General features: G+C 44.6%; 1 protein-coding gene across 3 annotated transcripts in view; it reads left to right on the forward strand.

The window, feature by feature from the left end:
* LOC109904482 (semaphorin-5B-like) overlaps positions 1-7,208 on the forward strand; it is a 196,259-nt gene extending 189,051 nt beyond the window's left edge. For 2 of the 3 annotated variants that reach the window (XM_031797168.1, XM_031797159.1), the window contains 2 exons: positions 570-787; positions 2,593-7,208. In XM_031797168.1, the coding sequence (XP_031653028.1) occupies positions 570-787; positions 2,593-2,763 (389 nt within the window). In that variant the 3' untranslated portion in view covers positions 2,764-7,208. The remainder of the gene's footprint in view (positions 1-569; positions 788-2,592) is intronic. The other variant, XM_031797164.1, reaches the window with a different exon arrangement.
* Positions 7,209-12,121: the final 4,913 nt, after the last annotated feature.

Below are 12,121 nucleotides of genomic sequence, written 5' to 3' on the forward strand. Positions count from 1 at the left end.
CAGTGACAAGAAAATCCCAATTTAATCCATTTTAAATTCAGGCTGGAGCACAACAAAATGTGTGAAAAGTCTAGGGGTGTGAATACTTTCTGAAGGCTGCTGCTGGACAAAATCAGGATGGCACAAGCCTTTGAACCAATCATTAGATGGGGAATATGCATTTTGGGGGATGTCCATTAGAATGAGGTGTAGGTAGCCTCCTGGGAATGGTAATGGTTTGAAAAGGCTGTGCCGCCACACCATTAGACATTTTCCAGGAAGATGCCAGGGAGCTTGGTGCCCTTCAATAAACCAACATTTTGCTAGCCTGGTCACCGATCTGTTTGTGCTGTCTTGCCAACTCCTGTGGCTATTGAATGACTATAGGAGTTGGCAAGACAGCACAAACAGATTATCGACCAGGCTACTGAAGTAGTGCTTGTTGCCCCTGAATGAACCACCATTTTACTGCAATATAATAGCTGATGGAGGACAGAAAGAGAGAAAATTACAGATTACAGGCACAGATAAGTGAACCAAACATCCTGACTGATCTCCTACCATCTGTCGGCTTTGTTGTGTCTTCCCAGCATTCACCTCGCTGCACCTGATAGCCACAGGCGTGTCCTGTTTCCTGGGGGCGGGCCTTCTGTCCTTTCTGGCCTACGTGTATAGCCAGCGCTTCCACAAGCCCTCGCAGGAATCCGCTGTCATACACCCCACCACACCCAACCACCTCAACTACAAGGGCAACACTACACCAAAGAACGAGAAGTACACGCCCATGGAGTTCAAGGTATTGTCACAGGTATTCAAGGATTCTCACACACGTAGACACGGACGCACGCATGCAGACACGTGCTCGCATACCCACACCATGAAACACCATTTTCTGCGTAGGACAACGATTAGGTAACACCAGTCATTCATTTGATTTTGACAGGAGATTCCATATGAATAGGTTTATTTCATTACATTAACTACTGTACAGGGAATAGAGATATGGTGGGAGCTCAGAACATATATTTCTTATTTCTCTTCACCTGGTTTCCTTACTCCACTTTCTGTTCACAGTCTCAGTCCTTATTAATGGCCCTCATTAGCCTGTTATACCCATGGACTCCCACTGCTGTTTAAAATGCTGGAACCAGCATCTTTTGAGGAATGTAACACCTGTGTGTGCCTGTGAGCCACGGTCCGATCTCATCGATCTGTCCCACAATGGCATTGCCCTCCCTGCATGTGGCAGGGTTAGCCCTAGGACCGACGTTGTATCATGATCCACCTAGTATACATACTGTTTTTGCAGCATTATGCGGCAGGTAGCCTAGTGGTTAGCGCTTTCGACTAGTATCCGAAAGGTTGCAAGATTGAATCCCCGAGCTGACAAGGTAAAAATCTGTCGTTCTGCCCCTGAACAAGGCAGTTAACCCACTGTTCCTAGGCTGTCATTGAAAATAAGAATTTGTTCTTAACTGACTTGCCTAGTTAAATAAAGGTCAATTTAAAATAAAAAAAAGATATTGCCCCATAATTAGTCAAGTACTATGCTAGGACGCTCTTTATCTCAGGTGACGGTTGCTGCTTCTCAGGGTGGAACCTGATTATTTTCTGAAGATGTTAGCCACCAGCTGGCTGAGTGATGTGTTTGTGGCTGAGTGAGGCTGGGTCCTCATGCTGGGCCCTAATTATGAGAGTCATACGTTGAGAGCAGGGTCTCATTAGGTTAACAACCAGACCAGGCAGGTTTCATACTACAGGTAGTTAGTTAGCTATTTGCCTGGCATCCTCATGGATTTCTCTAAGCATTCAGTCTGGTTTAACCAGGCTACCTAGCTAGAGTCACTGGCTCAACCTGAGAACTACTGCTGTTTATTGTTGTTTTAGCCATTACATTATGCGGTTGTTTCTTCACAGCGTTGTTGTGCATTTCACTGATTCTGTAAACCATTTACAGAGCCGTGTTTGGCCTGGCTGTTAACATAAATGACATTACTCAGCAGCCCTCCGTAAAGTGTTCCCTTCGTCGGCACATTGTGGCTTCTAGCTGCCACGACCTGCCTCTAAAGTGCAAGTGTATTAAATTAAGTGTGTCCCAAATGGGACCTAATTTCCTATATAGTACACTCATTTCCCTATGGGCCCTGGTAGTGCACTATAAAGGGAATAGGGTGCCATTTGGGATACAAACTAAATGTTTTTGTATTTCGTTTTTTGGAGCCGCCTACTGTAATTTATTCATGCCTCTCATATTTGTTCATTGATTACGCTTGATGTTTGGCTGCTAAATCATATTTGTTGAAGGGTTGTACCTTACTTAGAAATCCACTTACAGTACCCAGCACTGTTGCCCACTTTTCAACCTGTAAGAGTCTAATATATTGATATTGCTCCTGTCTGAGTCGTTGGTAAACTAACCCATCTGTTACAGCACTGGTATAAAACTCTTATGTCACTGTTATAACACTGTTATGACTGTTTTCTCTACTCTTCCCACCTCACCCAGAAAAACACTTTACTAAACAGTACGTACCTTTTCAACTGATCAGTGTTTTTTGTATAATTTTGTAGCCACTGTCACCTGTTATGACACTGTCTTCTCTCCTCCCCCAGACTCTGAACAAGAATAACCTGCTCCCAGATGAGAGGTCTAACTTCTACCCAACGCCCCTGCAGCAGACTAACATGTACACCACCACCTACTACCCCACAGCGCTGGGCAAATATGACTACAACAGGCCTGACTCCTCCCCTTCCCCCTGCAGGACCTATAACAACAGCTGAGACACCCCGCCCCCAACCCCATGGCCCCCGGCACCGCCCACCCAGACTGAACTGAACTCCACCCCAATCACAATGGTGACAGATGGAATGGTGACTGAACCCATCCATTTTTGCTCCCCCCTCCTTTATCCCATGGTATCTACCAAATGGTGAGGGGGGTGTAAGGGTATACCTGGAACATACACTCTGTAGAGGTGCTGATGCCTCCATTAGACTCGCTAAGTAGAGCCAGGAATTTGATCATAGTTTGGGGTATATTTTGGGGGGTGTGAGTACTGGATATCACAGTGTCAACGTAGTGCTTCGGTGGAGAGATAAATGATGAACTCTATAAGACACTATAAGCTACAGTATGGAGTTGAACTACTTATCCCTGTGGAACTTGACAACCTGAGCGCCTTACTGTAGGTGTTGCTATCCAGAGAGGCTAGAGTTGGCCATAGGAGAAAACTCTCTTCCCTGGTCTGTCTGCTCACCTCTATGATTGAGTCTCTTTTTTTATTTAATTTCTTTTTTTTACTCTCTTTTTCTCCCCAATTTTCAATCTTGTCTCATCGCTGCAACTCCCCAACGGGCTCAGGAGAGGCAAAGGTTGAGTCATGCGTCCTCCAAAACATGACCAGCCTAACCGCGCTCCTTAACACCACCACTAGCTTAACCTGGAGGCCAGCCACACCAATGTGTCAGAGGAAACACTGTTCAACTGGGGAACATGGGTCAGCCTGCGGGAACCTGGCCTTCCACAAGGAGTTGCTAGAGCGCGATGAGCCAAGTAAAGCCCCATCGTCCAAACCCTCCCCTTACCCGGATGACGCTGGGCCAATTGTGCGCCATCATATGGGACTCCCGGACCATGGCCGGTTGTGGCACACCTCGGGAATGAACCCAGGTCTGTAGTAACACCTCCAGCACTGCAATGCAGTGGCTTAGACCGCTGCACCACTTGGGAGGCCTATAAATGAATCTCTATGACACCAACATACCCTCGGTCTGCAGCATCCATCCCCATGATAAACACCTAATTCTCCCAACAACAAAAGCAGTTACCCAGAACAACCCTACCAGCGCATATCATTATGTCTGTCCTTCAGTATGGTGGATGCGAATCGGGAGGGAACAAAAAAAAGAACTAAATTAATTCAAGAGATGAAGAGATCAATATCAGTTCTATTGTGTTTGGAGGTGGATGGATGCACTCAGGTCACCTCGCCTCATCAAATGACACGAGGAGGACAAGTACCTGGGACCTCAGCTCTGCTGTGGCGCCATGTTTTTGGGTGGTACTATGGGACCAGGGGAACAGAGGCACATCCAGGAATGGCAGCGTGTGATCTGTTATAGGAAAAGTGCCTACACTAGACCACATAGATACAGACATACTCACTGCTGGAGAGAATCTCCTATCTGCTTATGTCCAAACAAGGCCCACACCTCAGGCTGGCTGTGTTATGTACTGTATCGGTATGTTCACAAAGGCAATGTTTCCCAGGGAAAGATCTGAACATGGGCTAGAGAGATGAGGTGTCTGACTGAAATACAGTGGGAATCATCCAGCTTTGGGGTGCTTTGGGTATACAATAGAGAGGATCATGTGGAGTCAAATTTGACTTTCTATCACTTCTTTTTTATGATCATATAAAGACTTTTGGAAGGAATTCCCTTGGTTCTAGAATGGAATGGATGTATTCTACTGAGTACTATACCTACCTACCGCTCAGTGGTCATATTAAATATGGCCAGTGTGCAGAACTGGACTGCAACCGATTTTATATGATATCATACAAGGTGGGATAAAAAAGATAGTAGTGTGGCATTTTTTTATGAGGGAGGTTATTTGTTTGACGTTCAAGAGAGCAGTAGGATCGGAGGAAATCTTTTCTTTCACAAATAAGGGATAGCTGATTCACTTTTGAGTTTCTCATCGGTTTCACACCACAACATATACAAAAAATCACAGCAGCTTAGTAGCCAATAGGTGTCTGACAAATGAAAGGAGAATGTTGCTTTATTACAACCACGTCTTTATTTTTGAAGGCATGTTATAGAAGGGTCCAGACCTTTATTTTTGAAGGCATGTTATAGAAGGGTCCAGACCTTTCTTGTTGTTGTTGCAATTTCACTTGTTTTTGAGAAACATACCCCAACCAGCGAGTCACAACCTCATCCTCGTTGTGCAGTACGGGAGCTCTGAAAAAGCATGAACAAATGCTCCAAAAACACTCAAATCCTTTTAGAAACAGAAAACCTTTAGTATAGTGATGCAGGTCTTTAGATATTGTACACGTGAAATTGTGTCACAATTTCATGTGTACAACATCTAAAGACCTGCATCACTATACTGAGAGGGTTCCTGTTTCAAAAAAATATTTTTGGAGCATTTGTTCATGTTTTTTCAGAGCCCCCGTACTGCACATCAAGGATGAGGAAATGACTTGCTGGTTGGGGTAAGTTAACTCAAATAAAATAAAAAGTGAAATTGCAAAAATAAGTGTCTGGACCCTTGTATAATACTCCAATTCAGTACATATAAAATTGAGATTTGGTTGTAAAAACACACACTATTCTCCTTTAAGATTTTACAAAAATAAAATAATGTAGAAGCAAATATTCAGACTGACTGTAGCGAATATCAATGTGTCCCTCTCTTTACAATGCTAAATCATGCTTAAAATGCTTTGGTATGAGATTATTGTTGTGTGTGTGTGTGTGCGTGTGCGTGTGTTTGTGTGTGTGTGTGTGTGCGCGCATGTTGGCGTGTGTGTGTTTGCTTGCTTCGTATGTGTATGCCTGTGAGAGTGAATGAGGAGAGGAACAGACAACTGTATGTATTTTGTACAATGTAAATGTAATTCTTTCTTACATATGACTGTGTATATAATGGGATCTGTAAAGGGGTATGTGCATTTTTTCCACACATTATGATGATAGCACTCCTAATGTTCCACTGGGTTTCCATATGTTCAATGTATAAGATGATAATCATTGTAAGTTAACGAGAGCTGCGCAGTTCTCATAAGGAAACACTATTTATAGTGAAGCTTGGATCATAAAGGGATTTTCAGAAACAGAACTGAGCTATATTTTATTATTATGCCCGCTCTTAAAATGAATGCTAATTTAGCAGCAATGCTTTCAGTTCCACTCATAGAAATGGTATGATTCTATTCTATCGTTCTAATTCTATAGTTCCGTTATATGCACGAGAGCTCTATCTGTACATAAGAGACAGCCTTCGATCTGCAGAGCATTAATGACATCTAAAGGTTAGTATAATGTAAATGTATATTGTTGTATAGCTAACACTGTTTAAAAAAAAAAAGCCTTAGTTGAAAAAAATCAATAAAAAGTGCAGCAGCTATGTACTCACCAACCATGGGGTTTGTAAGGGGATAGAGTTTGTCAATGTGACTGGTTGATTACGGCCTGGACAACTTCTCCAGCTGTTTTGTAACTTTCTATAGATGTACAGTTTGTCCAGATCCTATGTAGTATCTTAATCCCCGTTTATACCTGGTGCTAACATACATAACTTGTCCTGATTGTGTCCACATCCTGATTGTGCCAACATATGCAGACAGGTATAGATGATCAAAAGACACATTATGATCTGATTGTGATTAGATCTTACTGACCACCTCTGGAGGTAGTCAGGGACTCATTCTGTCTGGCTATCTCTGGACAGTGAAATCATAATTATATTGCCTTCTAAAGAAATTGACATGTGTCTTAAAATAAACAAATAAATATTATTTTGAAAGAAATCCATCAAATAATTTTCATACAGTAAGGGACCATGAAATCTGGTCACAGTGCGGACACGGTGGATGAATAAGGCTGTCTGTCTAAACGCAGCCTTATTCATCCACCGTGATACGGATTTAGTTTTTTTACAAAAAATGTTCACCAGGTATAAATAAGGTTCAGAGTAACAAAGACAGCCTGTCCTTTTAGAAGCACTCGTGCCATTTTAATACAAAATATCACCACAACAGTTTAAAAAACAAACATTTTAAATGAACAAGAACAAGACACAGAAAATGGTGAGTAGTGTATAGTAACAGTATTACGATAGTCCATTGACTAGATCAAAGTAATTCAGCTGTTTTAGAGGATTTACAGCAACCCCTCCACCCAGTGGTTTTCCTTTTCCCCACTTGCCTGACCCACATTTTTGGGTTTGTGGTTGGCTCCCCCTAAATGATGACTCCCTTTGATTGTCTTCCTCTGGCCCTGTAGTAATATTTGATTGGGCAAGCTGGATGTCACATTGTGAATCTTTGTCCCCTGATTGGCTCGGTGCCCTTCTATGCAACTGACCTGGTGGTACTATTAGATATGTGATGTAGACTGTAATCACTGCCTTTTAGACACTGTGAATTTTTTGGTACTCTATATTTTTGTATATTGTACATTATAAAGGATAATAAACCTTGATGCCAACATGGCGTGTGTGTGTGAACTCCATCATTCCATCAGGTCACTCCAATGCCTCTGCAAATTACGCTATACGGTATGTACAGGTATCACCTGAAATTGACAACACATCATCCCTATCATTTTATACCTAAACTTCCCTCACGCTGAAAGTATCCATATACTGTATGTAGCCTACAGTACTGTGCTTGGCAGGGCTGAAATCAATCTGACAAGTCAGAAACCCCCACCCCACTCAGGTACAGTGCTTCCTCATTTGGCTGGGGTGCTGCCCTGGCTCTGCCTCTCCATTACCCAGAGAAGCATAGGACTAATGAGAGTGTCTTTATTGATGAATGCAGCAATTGCATTAATCACCTCATCTGCTGAGCTGACCCACAGGCATGGACATGATGGAGTGTGATCATGGTGTGATGGGAAAGCTGGCTCACCATCTATAGTAGTCTCGTCCTATAGGCTAATACTGCTGAGTATTGCCCTATAGGGATGGCTGGTGTGTGAGGTAACTATCCATCAGATGATGTAATGAGAGTCAGAGTAGAAATGAAGAGGACTATACAGGACACCACTGCTGCAAAAGAGGTGACCCTCTCTCTCCACTCTGGTTTTTAATGATCTATGTCACCATGGGAGTCCATCCTCCTGTACAGTGTCCTCTGGGCTGCAGAGCTGCAAGTTAGAACAAAGTGTTAACACATGACTATACTTATTGGCTCCAGTGCTTTAAAATTAGTGTCAACATAAGTGTGCCACGGCCCTCTGATGTACATTACACCATGACCAGTAGCCTTTGAGAAACATGGATCTTAAGGACTGTCCTCGTTATTGGCTCCAGTGCTCTACCATTAGCTTAGTATCAGTGCGTCTGTCTGATGTACATTACAACATCACCAGTGGGCCTAGTAGATCTTAGATGCTCTAGTTCTCTCTGATGATGTTTATCAAGTGGAGGGCCATTGTTGATTGTGTTGAAGTATTGCTTCCCCAGAGGGAGGATCAAGAGTGGGCTGCAGAGACAGACGTGTTTGTGTGTTTACATGACAGAGAAGATCACACAGAACCCCATCTCTGAGCCAGACGATGGCTCTCATCGCAACGTCTGTGGGTTCTGGATCGTGTCGTCGTGTTCAGTGGCCAGTCTCACACACACACACGCACTCACAGATCTCCATCCTCTGAGAAATACTAGGAAATTGTTTGATTTGATGCATTAGCTAACAATCCACCAGCCAACTCTTCTCTGAAGTGTACGATGGAACTTTGCCTGAAATTAACTCAAAGGGACTTCATGGCATTTGAAATCTAATTAAAGAGTCTAGATTCTACTGTGTCTTGAACAACAATTATAAGGTCCATCTACAGGTTTGTAGACATTTGGGTTTTGACACTTTCAAACTGACCATTTCAGTGATCTGTCTTTATAAAAAGTCAGCCAATTTGAATCAGAGGCAAGTTTCAGTGTTTACTCTGCTAATCAACAACCTTTGTCGAATCAGGTAGAGCTGTGGTGCAGTTGACCAGTGGACAACACTGGAACTATGTGTAACAGATGTGAAACGGCTAGCTTAGTTAGCGGTGCGCGCTAAATAGCGTTTCAATCGGTGACGTCACTTGCTCTGAGACCTTGAAGTAGTAGTTCCCCTTGCGCTGCAAGGGCCGTGGCTTTTGTGGAGCGATGGGTAACGATGCTTCAAGGATGACTGTTGTTGATGTGTGCAGGGGGTCCCTGGTTCGCGCCCGGGTATGGGCGAGGAGACGGTGTAAAGTTATACTGTTACATTGATGCTGTTGACCCGGATCACTGGTTGCTGCGGAAAAGGAGGAGGTCAAAAGGGGGGTGAGTGTAACAGATGTGAAACGGCTAGCTTAGTTAGCGGTGCGCGCTAAATAGCGTTTCAATCGGTGACGTCACTTGCTCTGAGACCTTAAAGTAGTAGTTCCCCTTTCTCTGCAAGGGCCGCGGCTTTTGTGGAGCGATGGGTAACGATGCTTCGAGGGTGACTGTTGTTGATGTGTGCAGAGGGTCCCTGGTTCGCGCCCGGGTATGGGCGAGGGGACGGACATAAAGTTATACTGTTACATATGGTTGAGGCAAGGGTTATGGTTGAACCGGGATGTGGACAAGAAAATTAAGCGGAGCCAGTTCGGAAAGGAAACATTAGCTGAGATGGTACCAATTAGAGGGCAGTATCAAACACGCCTACCAATCCCGCCTGATAATGGCGCCGGAGGAGATGGCTGCAGGTTTACAGTCCCCTAACCAATTGTGCTATTGTGTGTGTTTTTTCGCATTATTTGTAACTTATTTTGTACATAATGTTTCTGCCACAGTCTCTTATGACCAGAAAGAGCTTTTAGATATCAGGACAGTGATTACTCACCTCGTACTGGAAGAAGATGTTTTGTTTAATGAGTCGGACACAAAGAATATACTTCAGACACCCGACAAGGCCCTCATCCCTGTCAACTACGTACGGCAAAGGTCGAGAGCCGTGCATCCTCCGAAACACCCCAACCAAGCCCCACTTCTTCTTGACACAATGCCCGCTTAACCCGGAAGCCAGCCATGCCAATGTGTCAGAGGAAACACCGTACACCTGGCGACCATTTTAGCGTGCAATGCGCCCGGCCCTCCACAGGAGTTGCTAGTGCGCGATGGGACAAGGACATTCCTGCCGGCCAAACCCTCCCCTAACCTGGACGATGCTGGGCCAATTGTGCGCTGCCCCATGTGTCTCCCGGTCGCGGCCTGCTGCGACAGAGCCTGGACTCGAACACAGAATCTCTAGTGGCACAGCTAGCACTGTGATGCAGTGCCTTAGACCACTGCGCCACTCGGGAGGCAACGATCATGTATATCCTACCAACGAGCCATTAAAAACTGTAATATCTTATGTTTCACTGAGTTGTGGCTGAACGACGGCATGAATAACATACAGGTTTTACGCTGTATTGGCAGGATACGCTGTACTGCCACTCCTGGTAAGACCAGGAGTGGCAGTCTATGTATATTTGTAAACAACAGCTGGTGCATGAAATCGAATGAGGTTTTGCTCGCCTGAGGTAGAGTATCTCATGGTAAGCTGTAGACCACACACACCAAGAGAGTTTTCATCTATATTCTTCATAGCTGTCTATTTTCCACCACAAACCGATGCTGGCACTAAGACATGACTCAAGGAGCTGTATACGGCCATAAGCAAACAGGAAAACGCTCATCAGGAGCCGGCGCTCCTAGTGGCCGGGGACTTTAATGCAGGGAAACTTAAATCTGTTTTACCTCATTTGTACCAGCATGTTAAATGTGCAACCAGAGGGAAAAAAACTCTAAACCACCTTTACTCCACACACAAAGACACGTACAAAGCTCTCCCTCACCCTCCATTTGGCAAATCTGACCATAATTCTATCCTCCTGATTCCTGCTTACAAGCAAAAACTAAAGCAGGAAGCACCAGTGTCTCGGTCAATAAAAAAGTGGTCAGATGAAGCAGATGCTCAGCTACAGGACTGTTTCTCTAGCACAGTCTGGAATATGTTCTGTGATTCTTCCGATGGAATTGAGGAGTACACCACATCAGTCACTGGCTTCATCAATAAGTGCATCGATGATGTCATCCTCACAGTAACTGTACGTACATACCCCAACCAGAAGCCATGGATTACAGGCAACATCCTCACTGAACTAAAGGTTAGAGCTTCCGCTTTCAAGGAGCGGGTCTCTAACCCGGAAGCTTATAAGAAATCCTGCTATGCCCTCCGATGAACCATCAAACAGGCAAAGAATCAATACCGGACTAAGATTGAATCATACTATACCGGCTCCAATGCTCGTCGGATGTGGCAGAGCTTGCAACCTATTACAGACTACAAAGGGAAGTACACCCGCGAGCTGCAAAGTGACACGAGCCTACCAGACGAGCTAAATTACTTCTACGCTCGCTTCGAGGCAAGCAACACTGAAACATGCATGAGAGCATCAGCTGTTCCAAACGACTGTGTGATCACGATCTCTGCAGTCGATGTGAGAAAGACCTTTAAACAGGTCAACATTCACAATGCCGCAGGGCCAGACGGATTATCAGGACGTGTACTTCGAGTATGTGCTGACCAACTGGCAAGTGTCTTCACTGACATATTCAACCTGTCCCCGACTGTCTGAAAAACCATCATGTTTCAAGCAGACCACCATAGTCTCTGTGCCCAAGAACACTAAGGTAACCTGCCTAAATGACTACCAACCCATAGCACTTAGGTCTGTAGCCAAGTGCTTTGAAAGGCTGGTCATGGCTCAGATCAACACCATTATCCCAGAAACCCTAGACCCACTCCAATTTCATACCGCCCCAATCGATCCACAGATGATGCAATCTCTATTGCACTCCACACTTCCCTTTCCCACCTGGACAAATGGAACACCTATGTGAGAATGCTATTCATTAACTACAGCTCAGCGTTCAACACCATAGTGCCCTCAAAGCTCATCACTAAGCTAAGGACCCTGGGACTAAACACCTCCCTCTGCAACTGGATCCTGGACTTCCTGACGGGCCACCCCCAGGTGGTAATGGTAACAACACATCCGCCACGCTGATCCTCAAGACTGGGGCCCCTCAGGGGTGGGTGCTCAGTACCCTCCTGTACTCCCTGTTTACGAATGACTACATGGCCAGGCTCGCTCCAACAACATCATTAAGTTTGCCGATGGCACAGCAGTGGTAGACTAGATCACTGACAATGATGAGACCGCCTATAGGGAGGAGGTCAGAGACCTGGCCGTGTGCGCCGAATACACAGGTGTAGGTCACCTTACAGTGAAATGCTTACTGTAGCTTCATGTCCACATCCAGAGATGGGCAGTATTTCTGTTACATGTATCTAAAATATGCATGTTAATTATTTCTGAGTATTTTGTCATTTGTATT

The sequence above is a fragment of the Oncorhynchus kisutch genome, linkage group LG2, assembly GCF_002021735.2.
Source record: "Oncorhynchus kisutch isolate 150728-3 linkage group LG2, Okis_V2, whole genome shotgun sequence".
In the NCBI taxonomy this organism is placed as follows: Eukaryota; Metazoa; Chordata; class Actinopteri; order Salmoniformes; family Salmonidae; genus Oncorhynchus; species Oncorhynchus kisutch.